General features: G+C 42.3%; 1 protein-coding gene across 11 annotated transcripts in view; it reads right to left on the bottom strand.

The window, feature by feature from the left end:
• Positions 1 to 20,813, bottom strand: part of ADD1 (adducin 1) — a 104,107-nt gene that overhangs the window by 4,230 nt on the left and 79,064 nt on the right. For 2 of the 11 annotated variants that reach the window (XM_075857297.1, XM_075857335.1), the window contains exons 11-17: positions 16,549 to 16,650; positions 15,032 to 15,121; positions 14,934 to 14,951; positions 11,676 to 11,768; positions 7,920 to 8,076; positions 5,797 to 5,886; positions 4,255 to 4,289 (exon numbers count right to left, since the gene is read on the bottom strand). In XM_075857297.1, the coding sequence (XP_075713412.1) occupies positions 4,255 to 4,289; positions 5,797 to 5,886; positions 7,920 to 8,076; positions 11,676 to 11,768; positions 14,934 to 14,951; positions 15,032 to 15,121; positions 16,549 to 16,650 (585 nt within the window). Of the gene's footprint in view, positions 1 to 4,254; positions 4,290 to 5,796; positions 5,887 to 6,764; positions 7,113 to 7,919; positions 8,077 to 11,675; positions 11,769 to 14,933; positions 14,952 to 15,031; positions 15,122 to 16,548; positions 16,651 to 20,813 lie in introns of those variants that run through there. The other 9 variants (XM_075857244.1, XM_075857253.1, XM_075857307.1 and 6 more) reach the window with 6 other exon arrangements.

The raw sequence follows: 20,813 nt of genomic DNA, 5'->3' as shown, positions 1-20,813 counted from the left end.
TGGCCATTTTTTTTTCCACTGTAGTGTGAGTGTAGCCTAAGGCCTTATTCACAAGGCCGTGAAAAAAAGTCAGTGTAACGGCCGATTTCAGAACAGTGATGTTCTATGGGTGTAGTCACACGGCCGTTTTTTTAACGGTCTGTGAATAATGGCAGTCAAAAAATAGGACGTGTCCTATTTTTGGCCGTTTCCACGGCCTGACGGCCCCCATAGAATTCAATGGATCCATTTTTAATGGCTGTCCATAAATGTAACCACTGTTAAAAACTGATCTGTGACACGGGGATTGGCAAGGGAACTACTAGTTCCCTTGCCGGCTATCGGCGGCTCGATGACATACTCACCGATGCTGCGCCGACCTCTTCAGGTGTTGTCTCATCTTCACAGGTTCTGCGAAGGCGACGCGATGACGTCATCACGCCGCCTTCACAGATCCCGTGAAGACGAGAGACCTTACCTGAAGACAGAGCTGCATCGGTGAGTATGTAGGGCATCACATATACAGGGAGGCGGCGTGTGGCATCACATATACAGGGAGGCGGCGTGTGGCATCTCACATACAGGGAGGCGGCGTGTGGCATCACATATACAGGGAGGCTGTAAATAGTGTCTAGGTGAACATGTGACCTTCCTTTGGGTGTTTTCAGGGGGCTGGGACCAAAAAAAGCCTGAACAATGAAATTTTTTTTTTTTTTAACGCCCATGAAAAACTGATGCAAAACTGATGTCAAACGGCCATTAAAGACAGACAGACGGACTGGAAATGGATGAAAATTTAGAAACGCACGGATGTAAAATGGCCATGAAATACTGACAGTTGATCAGTTTTTAATAGACATTTTTTTTCACTGTCGTGTGAATGAAGCCTTAGGCCCAATGCACACGACCGTAAAAAAAAATCCGTTTTTGCGGACCACAAAAACGGAGCCATTCACTTTCATTGAACACTGACACCTTTCCGTAGCACTGTGGAAGGGTGTCCGTGCCGTGGAAATGTTCCGGGAATTATGGAACATGTCCGTTCTTTCGCATTTTGCGTGCTGTGCTCCCATACTTTGTATGGGAGCACAGCCCGAAAATGCGGCTGTCAGTCAGCGGCCGGCCGTGCGCATGGGGCCTTAGCTGTATAATTATATGTGGCTGACAGAAGAAGTTCTTTATCATACAGACAACTCATTACAATAAGAATACAGAAGCAGGAACAAGATGGGCTACAAGCAATCAAAACCAAGGAAGCTTCACTATAGACTGGCAGGTATTATCATGAATGAAACGTATGATAGACCAAAGGCTGGACAAATACCATATAACCACCGACATAAGAAGAACTTGGCCTATGAACTAATTCAGCCACTATATGGTCAACAAACCAACTCCTTCCACTTGTTGTCTCAGGATATGCAATGATAGGTGTAATTATAACAGAATTTCAGATATTTTGCCGGGTGCTTTAAACGTGAAGAGAAATTTTACCATCATATGATAAAAAAAAAAAAAAAAAAAAAAAAAAGAACACACTTCCAGAACACCACAAATTGTAACAGAACTTAAAAATCAATAGTAGTTTCCCTCCCTGCTTCTACGCGCTACAAGTAAGGCCTCATTCACACGACAGGGTCCGAGTGTCGGCCGGGAAAATCGGCCGTTTTTTCCCGGCCGCTTTGCATCCATTCCGTGTTGCCGTTTTTGACCCGATTTGCATCCGTTTTTTTCCCTGACCGTTTTTTAAATCGGATGAATTTCATTTGTCAATTGTTTTTTTGAGTCAACCCACTATAAACACACCCAGTAAGGTCACATGATTGCCAGTCAACCTTTTTCACTTGCTTACAGAGTATAGAGAGCTTTGTCTGATCCCTCAGCTGCATTTCATTCAATAGGATTCCATAGGATATAAATGAAGTTTATAGTGGAATGAACACATTCCATAGCAACAGATGCCTAATTAAACTACACATAGATACTGTTCATTCCAGGTCTATCAAGCACAGGAATTTCCAAAAATGTCTGTTTATATGGAGTTTGGGTTTATTTCCTCCTCACCTCCATCTGTTCATGCCATGTCTACCAAGCATAAAAAAAAATCATTATGCCCTTTTTTATATTATCTTCACATTACTAATAATGTTAATTCTTTTACTTCATTAGTTTTCAACATTCTTTTGTATGTCCCCCTGGACAGAGCGCTTGATGTGTCTGTCCATATCTGGATAGGGACATCAGGGGCAACTCCTGAAGTGGAATCTCCATGTGGCCGGTGATTCCACTTCAGGAGTTTCCCCTGATGTCACCGTCCATATATGGACAAAGACATCAAGCGCTCTGTCCAGGAGCGGAATCCCCGAACACACGGGGATTCCGCTCCTTCAGGGAGCTAAAGTGGGGCTAGCACATAGAGCAGGAACGAAGCTACAGCAGTAGCAGCCGCTGCTAGCGGCGCCATCGGCCATGGTAGGTGTCGCCGCTAGCAGCTGCTATGGCTGCTGTAGCGACGCCTGAAGAAGCGCCAGGGCGGAAAGGAGGCTGATTCGCCGGGCCAGGGAGATTTGGGAAGGGAGCCATCACAGCTCCCCCTTCCACCTGCTGTACACCCCAGCCCTGCCACACAGTACCCCTGCACATAGCAGAGCAGGGACCTCTCTACAGCAGTACCCCCAAAGTGTTACCTCCAGCATACAGCGCTTCTTCTGAATGGGATACACTCCTCCTCACAGTGCAGAGTGCATGTGAGGAGGAGAGAGAGCGCGAGCGACGGTAGACCCGGCCATCACTCGGGACACATTCCGGTGATGGCCGTGTATCACCCGGCCCCATAGACTTCTATGGGAGCCGGGCGGCCGGGCACCCGGCCGAAAATAGGGCATGTCCCATTTTTTGACGGACGGTTTTCCCGGCCCGTCAAAAAATCGGTCGTGTGAATAGCCCCATTAGGGGTCTATTGTTCCTAATGCAGCCGGGTGACGGCAGATTTATGAACGGCCGTCACCCGGCCGGGAAACCCGGTCGTGTGAATTCCACCTAAAGGGTTTTTCCATAATTATAAAAAAAAATGAATGACATATCCTTAGCATAAGCCATCAATGTTTGGCTAGTGGGGGTCTGAACTCCAGTACCCCCACCGATCAGCAGAGCTAGAGGGGCCACGGCAGTACCAGGTATGGCTGCCCATATAGAAGGGCCGATGTAACTATGAATTCCGCTGCCCGTTTAGTTTAATGATCGCCACCTGCACACACGACAGATTTTATTGCCGATTTTCTCCTTGCCGCAGAAACAACACCATTCAGATGAACGGAATGGATTTTTTGCAAATCTGCAGGGTGTGCAAGGTGACAGCCATTATGGCTACGCTTCCGATTGTCACGGTTGCACAAGGTCCGCCAAACTAAATAAATAGCTGGTTATCATTCTAACTACTCGTTCACCAATGTATGGTCATTACAGGGTTCAACAATAAAAATGAACTGCCGGCAGCCACTACTGGAAGGAGATTACTACATTGTGTTTATATGAAATTCAATGTATTAATAGTATTTAGTAAGCTCCCTCTAGTGGTGGCTGTGGGCTGCCAGAATTTTATCATGAACCTACATGGGATTTGGAGCCCTGTATCCAAAAAAAAAAAAAAAAAAGGGGAGTTTCGCTGGCTATAGAGATATATTATGACATTAAAATCAGAAGAGAATTTTAAACCCATCTTCAAGTGTGTACAGGCACTGAAGTCTAGATTTGAATGTCAACGTGTGCAAAACAAAACCTGGATAGGGAGTTTCTTGATATTTAACTTGCGCAGCTTCCGTGGGATGTAACTGCTGCTGTAAAAGTCAAGTTGCAGAATACAGCTACCATTCACAGATGACTGGTCACATTTATAAAAGGGATTTAAAACATTCCCATGACTTTGGTGCAAGTCTCGGTGTAGTCGTCATCTAAGGAAAGGGCTCCACTGCGAATTTTGTTAGCGTGACCTCAATAACTCCTTAATGGTGGCAAATCCTGCAATCGTCGCAAGGTATGCAGCCACCTTTAGGTTACAGTTCCCTATGAGGGGGAATAGGTTAACATCTAACAAATGGCAGAATGACCTAGGTAAGCGCTCTACTTATTTTCTTTCCTTTTTAAGTAAAATACTTGGTTTATTTGTAGGTTATTAAAATTAAAACAGATGCGATAGAATGAAGCAAAGCACACAAGGATTTGAGGAAGAAATAAAAGGAGAACGGGAATAGGATTGAAAGAATGAGATGGTACTTACTATGGTAACAGGTATTCTTTAGCATATCCATCTCCTGTTTGTTTGGCAGCCACAAGAAAGAAAAAAAAGCACAAGTAGAAAAAAAAAAAAAAGTCTGATGCATTCATCGAAGGTTTTATAGTCAAATGAATAGCTGGCAACAATCTTGAGATGATACAGGCGAGAAGTGCAGAGGTGAATGCAGATAACTCAGACATATGAGCTCAATATGAAGGGGTGGCAAGGGGGTGCACAAACAACAGTGCTGACTGCACATATAGACAGAAGGGCAGCCGGACACCATGGAAGTCTTACCTTACTTATATTAGGCTAAATTCACTCCACGTACAGGCATTACATTTGTTTGATATACGTATATTAATATGGTTTGGGGAGTCAATAGTCAGAGGCAAAACGAACGGTGAATGTAGCCTTAACATAAGCGCTACGAATACATAATAAAAAAAAAAAGATGCCATGTTGTTCGGGGCTCAACAAAAATAAACTTCATCCAAAAACAGCCTGATCGATGGGAGTCTCAAAACCGTCCTGCACAGGCTTTTGGAGTATGTGCACACCTGGCGGATTAGCTACGGATTTTATTGCCGGAAAATCCACAGTGTTTTAAAGTAACAGAAGAGTGGATGAGATTTCAACAAATCTCACCCACACGCTGTAGAAAAAAACATGCAGAGGAGAAGTGCGGATTCTTAATCGGCAGCATGTCAATTTCGCTTGTGGAATTTGCGCACAGCACATCCGGTCGGAGTCTCCAGTGTTTCCGCTGTGTGACCCCTTACTCTGGAGTAGCCTGACGGTGCAGAGATTTATGCAGGTGTGGACAGAGGGGAGGGAGAAGGTGTGGTGGTGCCGTAGTGCAGGGGAAAGCTACGGAGTGATATTCCAATGGGGATTGTGGCTGTGTGGTAATGTTTTATTTGGACCCCTATTTATTCCCGAAAGATTTCTACCTAAATTTCTTTTACAGATTTTCAATGCACAATAATCCATTTTAAAACAGAGGGGATTGTCATCAGAACATTTGCCGGGTAGGGAGAGGGTCTGCGGCACAACATCTTTAGTCGGCACGGTTATTGCCGGTTTCCAGACCTCCGCTGTATGAATGATTCACTAGAAGCCATATATGTTAAAAGCTTTATGTGTGACCTGCAGGGCTTGGTTCATTTGCATGGAGAGTTGTATCGCACTGTGTCATGTAGGGAGAGCGAATGAAACTGCTGGTGACATTTCTGGAGGATATGATCTTTACACAAAATGATCTGTATATAGTTACTACAGTGGCTATGTGAATACATTGCAGAGTACAAATAAGCAACACAAACATTTTACACAACCTGTATATGAAATAGTCAAAATGCCCCAGAGCCAGGACATACGTAATAAAAATAAAGTTGGACAGTGAAATTTCTGCATCTAATCCTACGTAACATGAACTATATGACTACCTTAGATCCTGGGACAGAAATATTAATACCAGTAATGGTCTCTTATAAGAAAACAATGTGACCGGTCATAATATAGATGTGGAGCTGCAGACATACCTTCTTGCTTGATGGGGGTGCTGGGGGGTGTGCGGGTTAGGGAATGCTCAGGCAGAGTTTCCTTCTGTTCTTTCAACTCCTCTGGAGGTCCTGAAAACATAAGAATAGTCCTAATAAAATATACAAGAGCCCAAACAAAGGTTTGAGCATATAGGGTGTTTTGCAACACGAAGAAATCTGCACATTGAGAGATCCGTGACTGCAGATTTCTAGACCCAAAAAACCTCTTGAAAAACAAAAACTAATAAGAGCAAATGGAATCATCAGAGTAATACCAAAAGTTATATTTAAAAAAAAAAAAAAAAAAAAAAGTTTTTCCCCCCTTATAGCTTTTATCTAATAAGTGTCACTGTCTATATCTCTTCTGCGTCTGAGTAGGCCAAGAGAACAGATAGGAAGTGTTATGGGGACAGTTTTGTCATGGGGTCATTAATGTGGATCCAACACCCTTCAGACGTCAATGCGCATATATTTACACTTAACTGCAACATTTGGATAGCCATCCAGTTCCACCCAATGCCCCTATGACCAAGCTGAAAAAGGCCAGAGCACACGCAGGAAGTGTCGTCATGATGGAGCAGAGGCTTTGGGTTTAGAACTGCTAGAACAAAAAAAAGGTCTGGGCCTCTGCTCTCTATACTACGGCATCAAAATTATTATTTATTTTACATGGAAATTTTTGGGTCTAGAAAAATACGACAAGAATCATCACAGCATGACTAGTTACTGAATTAACCATCACCGGGATTAGAAGACAATGAAAATACTGTGGCAGCACGACCAACATATAGAATCAATGTTATGTGTGACACTTTATGATACAGTGTGAATCAAAGATTAAGATCGTAGATCACATAGGAAGAATTTGGAAACTACCATTTAACACCAAGGGTTTTCCCACACCAGATTTCTAAAAGTGTAATCAGCAATGAGGGACTATTGGCGGCACCGGCTCCCGCTGGATATACCTGTAGAACTAGGCGTGAGATTTGAGTTGATGTTAAGAGCTCGGACAACGGCCGTGTGAAACTGTCTGTGAGGAGACTCCGTTTTAATTGTCTTTTCTAGAGCACCATCCATATCCTCTAACTTTGGAGAAGACTCCTCTATCGCTGGTAAGTTGTCAACCAACGAGTCACATTCTTTGATCACTTTTTTAACTTCGGACACCTCTGTTAGCAGAACCTTGGCCTGAGTCGACGGATCTTGATCTGTGATCAACTCTACTTGAGCATCAGCACACCTTGTATGGGGACCTTTAAAGTCTGTATACAGGGTCTGCTCCCCCATAACTCCAGTACCTTGGATGGAGGCAGCTGAGATGTATCCAAATAAGGTCAAAATCGAATGAAAAAAACCCATTACAAGACAATCAAAACCATTTACTATAATCTGTGATTAATATGGAATATTGTCCTGAATAAAACATTTTACTGATCCCATTGCTAGAGCAAAACAGCAGCTTTTACAGTATGAGGGTATATTCAGACGGCAAGATTGTGCTGCAGTTGTTGCAATGCGTCCAAGAAGAGGTGCGTACATCCCTCCGGCAATTTATATCGAATAGCAAAGCTCATAATATGGGGCTACAGTAGTGGCTTTACACAAAACACACCGCAAAATGAAAGCTCCACCACGGATCCTTTCTAGGAAGAGGAGGTTGAAGCGACTACCCCTATATAGCAACCCCTTCCGAAAATAAATCAGGGGCTGTGGTCAGCTTATTTCTGTGGGTTCAATTTATGAATCCAGTGTCAATTAGTTGTTTGCCTGGGGAAGCAGCAGCCAGTCATACACTGGGGAAACGTAGTTTGACATCGGGCAGGAGGCTTATTCCCGCTAGCTGAAAAATTCCACCATGTGAACAGGGCTTAAAACTCAACTAGAAAAAAAAAAAATATATATATATATATATATATATATATATATATATATATATATATATATATATATATATTTTAACTGCAGTTTAGTAAACGTCTGTATGGGTATTTACATTCCTTGGGTGGGGGGGGGGGGACGGGACGGGACGAAAGACGGACATATATACATTTTATATTGCCTTTTGTACAATGAAGGTGCTTTTACAACTCCACATTTGTACTCCGCACTCAGGAACAAACCTTCAGCATCTTTCTGCTTGCGCTCCACCTCCTTGCGATACTCGTCTAGCTCTCGGTCCGTCAGTTTGTTGAAGGGGTTTGGCCCAGCTGTACTAACTATGACCTTAGGCTGGTACTCTTTCTCAATAATTGCTTTTGAAGCGGTTATCAGCTCTCCCTGGAAAAATAGTAATGAAAGCAACATGTTAAAGAAAACACACTGATCAAGTGATACAAATAACGGTCAGCGTGATTGTCAGCTCTTTATTGAGGTGTGGGTTAAAATAAAATATTAATAAAAAAACACAAAACAATCAAACCGTAAAAATAAAAGCTAGCAAGTGACTGAGGAAAAACTAGAACGGAGATAACTACAGCTAAATTTTGTAGGCAGCCACTACCTAGAACTAGGGTCACTTTCGTAACGATGGACAATACAGACCGTCTAACCATAACAAGTAGAAAGAATATACAAGGGTCTGCAGCAGTGTGAACATACACACAAGACTGGATTTCCACTTTAGCCATACTATGCCGTTTAGTATGACCTTTAGGCTGGGTTCACACGAGCACATTAACGTCCGTAATGGACGGACATATTTCGGGCGGAAGTCCCGGACCGAACACAGTGCAGGGAGCCGGGCTCCTAGCATCATAGTTATGTACGACGCTAGGAGTCCCTGCCTCTCTGCAAGACAACTGTCCCATACTGTAATCATGTTTTCAGTACGGGACAGTAGTTCCACAGAGAGGCAGGGACTCCTAGCGTCGTACATAACTATGATACTAGGAGCCCGGCTCCCTGCACTGAGTTCGGTCCGGGACTTCCGCCCGAAATACGTCCGTCCATTACGGACGTTAATGTGCTCGTGTGAACCCAGCCTTACAATGGCGGAAGCAGACTACCTCCGTGCAAGAACAGTATTTGGGCACCTTGTTCTCCAACAGCTCATCATAGATCACCTCCCCCCCATAGGTCTCTAATAAATCCCTAACAAATAAACCAATCCCTCATGTGGCTTGTAATCCACCAGTAATTGTGAGCCATGAAATGTATTAGTTCAGTCCAGTACATGTAATCTAATAGATAGCAGGAAACACGATGGCAGGACAACCCTCTTCGTCCATGGCAGCTGCACACTACACATTTCATGTGTCTGCACCAGGTCCTTGACATTTTGCATACCATAAGATCTGTGTAACCCTTCTTGATTTAATTACGGTACGATAGTTGCATCATGGTTGAAAAAAAAAAAAAAAAAAAAAAAAAAAAAAAAAAATTATATATATATTATATATATATATATATAAATAAAACTAATGATAATAAATAAAAAATATATATATAAAAAAAAAAAATAGTAGAAAAAGCACAAGGTTCCTTTAACACTTAGTTTCTTTTGACATACAGTCAATAGTGATGAGGGTGCATTTAACCAATTCCTACCAAGAGACAAATTGATAGGCTGAACAGTTTATTAAACGACCTCTTATGTGGTAGCCACAAGATCAAGATGAGGCCCTTCAGAATATAGGTGAAGGAGAATGTATTTGATCATTAAATATATGGAAATTATAAGGACATTTGGTAATATTCACAGTGTACAACGCGGAGGTATAAAGTGCTGTTAACACTACAATCAATGAACAGAAGACTTCAACAAGTGCCATGCTAGAGCACATCTAGACGCATGCAACCCTAAGAGATGTAGCTTCAATTACAGGGCAATTCCACGTGTCCAACTCTGCCACCATGCTTACTAGAAGCAAATATGAGCAGTTGTGAAAGTAAAGAGGATGATGCGGCATCTGTGTGACTAAGTAAGCAATGTACTTCAATCAGTCCACATGTAGAAAGCCATGTTCTTAGAGAGGCTCTGTCACCCGTTTATAACTACCCTATCTTCTACCCTAATCTAATAGTAGCTTTAACGTAGAGAACAGGTTTGTTTGTTTTTTTAAACCCAGACATCGCCTCCAGCTGTTTCAGGACGTTTATCCGAATCTGCAGCGGCTGGAGGCGATGTCTGTTCAGTCTTCCATGGCTCCGCTGAAGAACATGTGGGAGGATGGTCCCGTCACAGTGTGATGTCGCGAGATCACGCTGTGCAGTGAAACAAGCTGGACATGAATGAAGAGAAGTGTATGACGCTGATTGGTCACCGATTGGTCAGCCTCATACACTATTCTTTACAACGCCCACTTGGTAAAAGTAAAAAAAAACACCTAGTTGGGCATTTAGGACAAATTAGCATAGAACTAAAAATGATCATAACTTGGTCAAAAATAAACGTTTTTTTTCAAAACTAAAAACGGTTGATATCTACATTAAAGCGCCTATTAGATTAGGTAGGAGACCGGGCACTTATAAACTGGTGACAGAGCCGCTTTAAAGACGGGGCTCATTATTTCATCTATAAAACTATAAATGATTTTGCATTAAAAAGCTAGGACTGCACAGGTACTTGTCAAGTGGCAGAAAACATGAGCACACCTTTATATATGCCAATGCTACCTATAGACGAAAGAAGGGAATTGATTAAGACTGGCGTTTCATATGAACGGTGTTGAAGTAAAATGTGACAAATTTATTAAAAGTGCAAGCCTCTTAATAAACATGGCGCATCTTTGCCTGTCTGTGCACTAGAAAATCAAGGCTTGTTTCGGGTAATCCCACCAAAAGCCTTTGGTCACGATACATATTACCAGGGGACGTCCGTGTGGCAAATCTGCAGTGTAATACAGGATCAGCAAAGTAACTGCGATTTCAAATAAGTTGACCTGTAATGCGGATTTTAAAATCGGCAGCATGTCAATTTATCTTGCATTTCCATCTCAGAATTGTATCTGGCAAGTTTATAGATTTTAAAACAAAAACACCAAAATCTGCATGTTTCCACATCAAAATGTAAAATCCACATCTAAAAACGCATTAGGCTATGTTCACACAGAATTTTTTGCAGGCAGAAAATCTGCCTCAAAATTCCATTTGGAATTTTAAGGCAGATTTTGTTCTGACTGCACACTGATTTTCGCTGTGTTTTTCGCCTGCAGCCATTGAGCGCCGCAGGCAAAATATGCTTTTTCTGCCTCCCATTGAGGTCAATAGGCGGTCAGAGACATAAACGTGCGAAGATAAGGAATGTTCCTTTTTCCCCGCGATCAGATTTTTCCGCTCGCGGGAAAAAAACACCTCCGCCTCCCATTGAAATAATTTTCGGACGTTTTTTGACGTAAAAAAAACTGTGTGAACTGACCCTTAAAGTGCAAATTTTACCCTGCGGAATTACCTGCGGTTTTTATGCAGATATTCTGCATGAAATTCAGCAACGTGTGAATGTAGCCTTTATGTGGAGTCTGCATCTGTGGAGCCTATAAGTGTGACAACACATCCGCTAACAGGTCTCGAAATGTCTTATCCTTGTAACGCGTTGTCCAGATGGCCCTAATCCCATACACCTCCTACCATCTGGGATAGGAAGTATATTGACGTATGCAACTATATGTAACCAGACCGAGTTAAACAGTGTAGTACAATTACACACTCCAAAAAGCCGCGTGGAGCTACGGCACAAGTTTACCTTAGAGAGTGAACATGACATACAGTCTACCACGATTAAATGGCGTCATCCTTTAGGTATAGTACACCATTCAGGTTTACTAACAAGCACAGAAATTAAAAGGACACTTGTTTTATCCCCACCATGTAAGAACTATACAACTTGGTGTACTTGTCAGCTACCCAGATCCCCAAAATAACATCAGGGCTGTATATACCTTTCTAACTGAGTGGATTTTAGCTGGACTAAAGGCCTGCTCTGACAGATCGAACCCATCAATAGTTTCCGAACAGTCTGAAAGAGGTGCATCCTGAAATAGCAAATTGAGTAAACACAGCAGACCAGACCTCATGTACACCATATAACACGAAGGACGAGAGAGAACATGCAAGTAGACATGGCAGCAATGAGGGCGGAACATGCGGGCAGCAACAGAAACGGGAGTGACTGCAAGGCTTTAAAAAAGGTTCATATTAAAGAGGCTGTGTCACCAGATTGCAAATTCCCTATCTCCTAGATAATCTGATCGGCGCCTTAATGTAGATAAGTGATTTTTTATTTTGAAAAATAAGGAGTGTATGAGTGTACAGAGGAGTGTATGACGCTGACCAATCAGCGTCATACACTTCTCATTGTTCCAGTGTGATTATGCAGTGAAAGAAGCTGGGCTGGACCAATGAGAAGTGTCTGATGCTGATTGGTCAGCCTCATACACTCCTCTCCACAACGCCCAGTTGGGAAAAAGTAAAAACACGCCCAGTTGTCTATTAAGAAACTAATTAGCATATATCGAAAATTGCTCATAACTTGCTCAAAAATGATCATTTCTTCAAAATAAAAACCACTGCTGTTATCTACATTACAGCGCCGATCACATTATGTAGGAGAGAGGGCACTAATAATCTGGTGACAGAGCCAATTTAAAAGACATGGCTGAAAGGGAATGGGGTGAGAGGACTGGATTGCACCCAACACTACAAGTTCACACGAGGCCTAGTTCTGTATGTGTTCATGTGGTGAACACGTTTTATTGCCGATAACTTTGTGGCAGCAATAAAAGTTATCATAGCTTCCCGAGATCTCACTGCAGACTCATCAGACAGCAGTCTGCACAAAATGAACTTTTCATTTTATGGATGGCTAGTAGATAAGAAAAAAAAAGTCCAAGATCCTAAATCAATGGTTGTAAACACTACAGAGATAGGGATACAATAGAAGATTGTATTCAGTAGTTTAGGTACAGGTCTGCAGGGATCTATAGCACGGTCTGATCTACATGCGGTACAACCTTTACAAATATGTAAAAATGTTCTTTTAAAAGCATGAACCCCACCAAGAGATGCATCTACAAACAAAAAATAAAAAATGTATATATATTATATACATCCTTAAAAAGGGAAATCCACCCAAAACTGGCCTCTTGAGAGGTCACATGGTGACAATGGTTGAGCCACAAGTTCACGGCAATTTGCAAAACTATAGTATGCCCAAATCTGTTCAGCGCTATCCAGGTTTCTAGTCCTGGAAACATGGCACAGCATTGTAAGCAAAGGGCCATACAAACCGATGGAGCTTTACATGAAACATTGTGTCAGTAGGACAAAGTGCGTCCGGTGCTTTATAGCCGTGTTTATTAACTCGTGCTCATGTTTACCCACGTCAGGTTTTCAGAGTTTCCTTAAAAGGGGTATTCCCAGAATAGACAATTATCCTCTATCCACAGGATAAGTAATAATTGTCCCATTTTGGGGAGCCCCACCGCTGGGACCCGAAACCCCCCGTTCACCCTCACTACACACCCCTCGGCGTGGAGGAGCTTGAAGAGAGCGGCAATCTAGCAAGTGCCTGCCGCTCCAATCTAGCAAGTGCCTGCCAGAAGCAGTCTAGCATTGTGTTCGGCTGTTACTCCCATATACTTTGAACAGAACACAATGTTCAGGACCCCTATACTTGCGATCGGCGGAGGTCCCTATGATCAGATAATTATCATCCATCCTGTGAATAGGTGTTTATTCTGGGAATATCCCTTTTAGGTTTCACATGTGATTTTATTATTGTCAGAGATGTTCTCTCTGTGTGATGTCTTTAAATCACGACCTGTTGGGGTACTTGAGGACTGGAATAGAGAAACTCTTATCTACAGCTGATCTCCTGACAAGTTATATTGGCTAGATTTCTCCTTTAACCCCTTAATGACCGCCGATACGTCTTTTTACGGCGGTCATTAGTGGGCTTTATTCTAGAGCGCCGACAAACTACGTCGCTGCATTAGAATAAAGTAAACAGAGCAGGGAGCCGTGAAATCTCCCTGCTCTCAGCTGCCAGAAGCAGCTGAGGGCTGGGGGCGTCCCTGCTCTGCCGGGTGAGATCGATATTAGTATCGATCTCACCTGTTTAACCCTTCAGATGCGGTGCACAATAGCGAGCACCGCATCTGAATGGTTTTGGAGAGAGGGAGGGAGCTCCCTCTCATCTCACTGACACCCGGCGATAAAATCGCCGAGTGTCTGTGTCTTCTATGGCAGCCGGGGGTCTAATAAAGACCCCCAGGTCTGCCTGGAGCGAATGCCTGCTAGATCATGCCGCAGGCATGACCTAGCAGATGCCTGTCCGTTTTAAACGGACAGGCAGTAATACAATGCAATACAAAAGTATTGCAGTGTATTATAATAGCGATCGGAGGATAGGGAAGTCCCCTAGTGGGACTAGTAAAAAAGAAAAAAAAGTTTAATAAAGTTAATTTAAAAAAAAAGTGAAAAAAAAAAAAATGAAAAACCCAGCTTTTCCCCTTACAAACTGCTTTACCATTAAAAAAAACTACAATAAAGCAAAAAAGTTACACATATTTGGTATCGCCGCGTCCGTAACGACCCCGACTATAAAGCTGTTACATTATTTAACCCGCACTGTGAACGCCGTAAAAAATAAAATAAAAAACAATGGAAAAATTGCTGTTTTCTGTTAATCCTGACTTAAAAAAAATGTGATAGAAAGTGATCAAAAAGTCGCATCTACTCTCAAATGGTACCAATAAAAACTGCAAGTCGTCCCGCAAAAAACAAGACCTTATACAGCTATGCCGACGCAAAAATAAAAAAGTTACAGCTCTTCGAATGTGACAATGGAAAAATGTAAAAAATGGCTTGGACATTAGGGCCCAGAATGCCAGCAGGGGGAAGGGGTTAAAGACCTTTTCATTCTTAAATCTTTCCTTCACTGGTGAAGTTTAGTCTCTTCAACATTACATAGCACGTGCCTGACTTTCGTGCCGATTACTGTGCAGGGTCACATAATCTACCCCATTTTTAGCCACCAGTAGGGGAGGTCATTAAGAAGCTCTATCATGCATGGCATTCAGCGATGGCACCAGAAGCGGCTGTGACGGCCATGCTTGTACCACACACCAAAGCCACTTCTGTCTATTGTTATTTTCTACGCAGGTTTGCAAAGTAAAGAAGCCGCCTTTAGCACTTACCTTGTACACAGATAGTCTCTGTTAATTAAAGAATACCATTAGAGTGATGGAAGAAAAAGACTTGTTACAGCGCAAATACTTAAAAATTGGAAACTGACCTGCCCCATACTTCTGTCCACTGCGCCGCCACAGAGAACCTGGGACTGAGGTCCGGCTGTTTTAATGTCTTGCAAATTCTGCTCTCTTATCTGAGGTACAAAATTGAACAAGGTAAAACCAATGTAGGGATTAGAACAATAAAATTCTCTAATGTAGCACAAAAGGACAATTGCTCTTGGGTCACAATATAAATGTGGACATGTCCTTGACCTTTATATAAGGTCAGAGTGGTTTTTCGGGAATATAAACTGCTGGGCTATAAGTATACGCTACTAAAGGGTAACTAAACTTCCCAAAAACTTTTTACATGTCACAGTGAAAGGCCGAGCAAGTGGTGTATGGGCTCAATAGTTTTAGCGAAAAGAGGGGGATCTCTGTGCTTGGACCCCCACCGATCAAAACTTGTAACATGTCAACAGTATTTTCAAAAGTTTAGTTACCCTTTAGGCCCCATGCACAGGACCGTAAAAAAAATTCAGTAATTTTGGACTACAATTACGGACCCGCCCGGTTATATTAGCCACGGACACCTTTCCGTATCGCTACGGAAGGGTGTCCATGCCGGGAAATATGGAGCATGTCCTACTTTTTGTGGGCCGTGCTCCCATTCTGCGTATGGGAGCACGGTACGAAAATGCGGCCCGTGGGTGTTGGCGGCCGACTATACCCGCAATCGTGGGCCGTGATTACGGGCACGGCCGTGTGCATGAGGCCTTAATGTGTGAAAGGTCGGGGACAGATCTGTATTAGGTTTTTTATTTGTGTGAATACTCAAATGTTGTGAAAATTAAGATTTAAAAAGGATGTGTGATCGGTGGGGGGTCCAACCCCTGGGATCCCCACCGATCCGCAGAATGAAGGTGCCGCCTTAGCTTTGCAGCCCCTTCAATGCTTATTCAGGCACAGATGCACATGTGGCTGTGCCTGGTACTGTAGCTCATTTACATTCAAGTCATCATTGGTCACACACTGACGGCCTATCCTAAGTATACGACATCAATGTATACAACCGGAAAGTTTTGCCACAAAACCTTTGCTACAAAGCCATAATAGGGCTGCCATAGATTTAGAAAGGCACTCTACAACTGTAAGCCTCCGATTTCATAAAGAGGTTTTATGGTCAGCTCTATTTGTACAATTTCAGAAGCACTTGTGTTTTTTTGATAATCCGGTTAGAATAATGGGGAGTGTATGGGCAAGATAAATATAGAATAAAGAACAATTCAATGCATGTGGAATGAAGCACAAGGTCATGGAGGGAAAACAGATTTAGGCCCCATGCACACGACCGTAAAAATTGTCCGTAATTGCGGACCCATTCCGTTCTATTGGCCACAGACACCTTTCCGTATCGCTACGGATGGGTGTCTGGGCCATAGAAATGTTTTGTAAATGGAACATGTCCGTTCTTTTGCATTTACGGGCTGTGTTCCCATACTTTGTATGGGAGCACGGACCGAAAATGCGGATGTCAGTGTGCATGGGATAGAAAAATAAATAAAAAATAGACATTTACCTTGTTCCTCATTTCCCGCACTTCTTTGGGGTCTGTGTTCAATGGAACAAACAGGTTAGGGACAGCAGAGGTGGCAGTTCTAAGCCCTTCCTCTTTAGTCCACTGCAAGATGAAGAACAGTTACATGGTCAGATGAGCTATATTACACACACAGATATACAGTTTCCTCATGCATTTCACAAGTCAGATAGGAAAATGAACCAATGATTATGCTGCTGCTGCAACTGGAAACTTGCGTAGCCAGTGATCTATCAAAACAGGAAACAGAAAGAAATTCTATTTACATTGGACAGCTCTGAACGCTGTGCGAGTGCTCACAACATGACCTCTGAGCCCAGGTGGGGACTTTAAAACCGGAATTTGGACAGATATTTTAATTTTACTATTAGGTATGACTAACTCAAATAAAGAGCTGCAGAACACATTTCTGCATTACACTGGCTTCAATCTGTACAGCTGAAGTGTCTCCGTGACCTGCAGAACTTAAAGTGAAACTCCAGACACATTTCTAGAATTAGTAACATGGACCAACTAGGGTCATTTAACAGACTAGGGACATTAAAGGCTATGTAAACCTTCGGTGTATACATTTTTTATTTTATTGTAATATCTGTACATATGATTATAAGCACTTTGGTAATATACATCAAAAACGTTGTACTGTTTCACTGCTGCAGCTTCTATGTATTCACTTTACATAGAAGCTGCATAATGCCGCTGTACGCTGAATCAGTCAGTGAGCTGGACTGACGGCTTGGCTGACAGCAGCTCCTATGTGCCTCTAAACACACGATCTAACCGTAATACTAATCAAATCTAAGTTGATGAACTTAGGTTTGATCGGTATTAGACCGGGTTCCGCAACAGATTTGTGCGGAAATTCTGCAGCATTTACAGTAGCAGAAAAGTGGATGAGATTTATAAAATCTCAAGTTCACACTGCAGAAAAAAACACAGCGTAAACGTTAATAAATTGACCTGCGGTGCAAAATTTATGCTGCGTTTTAGTGGATTTTCCGTTGCAGGTTTTCCCCATTGAATTCAATAAGGATGCAAATCCCACAACAGAAAGCCAAGTGTTACGACTTTTGCGGCGTATTCGCAGCAAAAAACCAAACTACAGAAAACAAAACGTAAAAAGTCACTTACTCAGAATGCCCTCCTTCCTGCAGTCGGACCTCCTGGGATGATGTTTCATCCCAGGAGGCCGGAGTATGCGCAGATAAGATGGAGAAGGCAAGTATGAGCGCTTTCTTCCGCAGCAAAAATGCCGTTTGAAAAACTGCACCACAATGTGGGACACGCTGCGTGATTTTCTCTATTTAGATGGTTAGTCAGAGGCACACAGGAGCTGCTGTCGGCTGACTGACAGATTCGGCTTACAGCAGCGTTATGCAGCTTCTATGTATAGTGGATACATAGAATCTGCAGCACTAAAATGGTACAAAATTTTTAATAAATGTATATTACAAAAGCGATTATAACAACCATATATTGCAATAAGAGAAACTGTCACCAACGGTTTAACATTGCCGTTAATTATTTCACGGTTTCCTCAAATACAAGATGCGCTGTACACTATAGATCCTTACCACCACAGCACCTCACAGACTTCTTGCTCTTCCGCATGTACTCTGCACACAATACTGGTAATAGAGAGCTCTCGACTTCCTTTCAGTTAATTCCTCCTACATTCTGGTCCAAATGCAGGAGGGAGCAGAGAGCTTTCAGTGTTATGTAAAGTGTGCATGATGTGGGCGGGCAGAGCAGGAAGTCTATGAGGTGCATCTTCAGCCAATAGCTGCAAACCCCTGAGTGATGCAAGAGAAGGGGGCGTGGTTTGGGCAAATACGCTTGCACAGCCTAGTCACATGCTACCATTTGGTTTTTGCCTGTGGTGTTAAGGATCTACAGTGTGCAGGGCACATTCGAAACTTGCATTTGAGGGACCAGAGCGAAATAATTAGTAGCACCGGTATGTAAAGTTACCCTAGTAGCTCCAATTTAATAATCACAATTGGCCAGGAATTTCATATTTAATATGCAAGAAACTAAAATCTTCATTTTAAGATGGAAAATTAAAATTGGGTTTCTTTATGAACGGTCTTCGGTTCTGGGACTTCCTTAGAGGACCTGCCAGCTCTCCTGAAATATCTATTTTCGTAGCTACTTGTATTTCTTATAAAAACACAATTCTGGAGCATCTTTTCTTAGAAATCTAATAACAAAACAGACATGTCAGAAGAGCGGACAGGTCCTCTTTAGCCAGTTAATTGTCAGGTCGTCTTGCTGATTGGAGCCCCAGCAAGCAACTGTTATAAGCCAGGCGAGACCCGTATCATTGAAGCTCTCTTGTACTGTCTAATGAAGTCAGTCAATGGGCATCCAGTGTTAGCCAACAGAGGTCTGCAGTCCGTAGCTTATGTCAATAAAGAAGGTTCCTATAGAGATGCCCCACGTAGCTCAGCATGCACTAATAGGGCAGGTAACAATGGGTGTCTGAAAGACAACTCTATAACAATGATTTATTAAATAAAGCTTTGCTCTACTTCCTAGGAAAAATGTAAAAGCGGAACAGAAGTGCCCAACCGCATTACTGTGTATGAGCGTAAATTGTATATACTGTTCTAAGGCCAGTACTGTACAACTATATGAACTACCTTTGAAGGTTCATAAAATGTAACTATCAACATATCATTGATTCAGTTCCCCTACAAAAACATTTAAGCAATGTGGGAAGCAAAAAACAAAAATATTGCAGAACACAATACAAGTCACTCACCGAATTCAATCCTTTTGCACAGACCGTCCTGAGAAATAACTGAATCCAGTATCTCACCGGACTACTTTGTGCAAAGGGGATATATACTATGATTGTGCATCACCAAAGTTTGCATAGAAAACAAAGATCAAAAACAAAAAAGCTACAAAACAGCAAGGGGGCGGGGGGGGGGGGGTTTCTGGAGGGTTTGGGACTATATCTTCTGTAGGAAGACAGCCAAATCAGAGCAACAAAAAGCTATTTAAGCTAGGTTTAAAATAGTAACTTCACAGCTTAAACATGAAATAAAAGGAAATGGAAAGCATGAGAGTCTAGAAAGAAGGAGATTCCAAAAGAAAAAGCAGCAACAGTCCACAGAAGAAGGGGTTATATGAGGAGGGGTTTTATAAGAGGGAAATCTGTGTAGCGGACATACTATCCCCCCCTCAGAGGTTTCACAATAGTGGACACCGAGAAGTCTGTACCAGTCTAACAGTGGAATTAGATGGATCTGAGAAGTATCTCGTGCTATTCATTTTTTTTTTGGAGGGGGGACCTGCTTAAAGAGACTCTGTCCCCACATTATAAGTGCCCTGTCTCCTATATAAGGAGATCGGCGCTATAATGTAGGTGACAGCAGTGCTTTTTATTTAAAAAACGCTTTATTTTCACCACTTTATTAGCGATTTTAGATTTATGCTTATGAGTTGCTTAATGCCCAAGTGGGCGTGTTTTTACTTTAGACCAAGTGGGCGTTGTACAGAGGAGTGTATGACGCTGACCAATCAGTGACCAATCAGCATCATGCACTCCTCTCCATTCATTTACACAGCACATAGGGATCCTTTTAGATCGCTATGTGCGGTCTTATACTAACACATTAACGATACTGAAGTGTTTAGACAGTGAATAGACATTCCACGGGATGTCTATTCACAATCTCTGCACTTTGCTGTAACTACCACAGACAGAGTAACAGAGGAAGCGTGATCTCGCTGTAAATGACTGGTTAAAACGAGATCACGCTTCCTCATCGCTAATAAAGTGAAAATAGATCGTTTTTAAAATTAAAAGCACTGGCGATCTCCTTATGTCGGAGATAGGGCACTTATAATGTGGTGACAGAGCCTCTTTAAGTTCGGGATACGGGATAGGTGTGTGATTCCCATCTAAGTTATGCCCAATCCCCAAATTCAAGAATTGTAGGCCCAGCCCCATTAATTAGGAATATATGCGGTTATATTAGAATTATTTGGGGATTCTGGATGACTATACATGCCTTGGAGGTTCTTGTAACATTTACTATGGGGACATATTGAATGTTAGTTACAGACCTGATTTAAAAAACCCGATTTGTACAACTAAATAACTATTTAAGTTAGCAAGAAAAAAAAAAAAGAATGCAAAATTATACAGGGGGGGGGGGGGGGAAGAAAAAAAATGGGTCGGTGATGGCTTAATGAAAAAATTGCTAAATTTTAGTTCCAAAAATAAAGAAAATGAT

This window comes from Rhinoderma darwinii, chromosome 1, assembly GCF_050947455.1.
Source record: "Rhinoderma darwinii isolate aRhiDar2 chromosome 1, aRhiDar2.hap1, whole genome shotgun sequence".
Taxonomy (NCBI): Eukaryota; Metazoa; Chordata; class Amphibia; order Anura; family Rhinodermatidae; genus Rhinoderma; species Rhinoderma darwinii.
The sequence above is the reverse complement of the archived record's forward strand: the minus strand, read 5'-3'. Positions and strand labels throughout refer to the sequence as shown.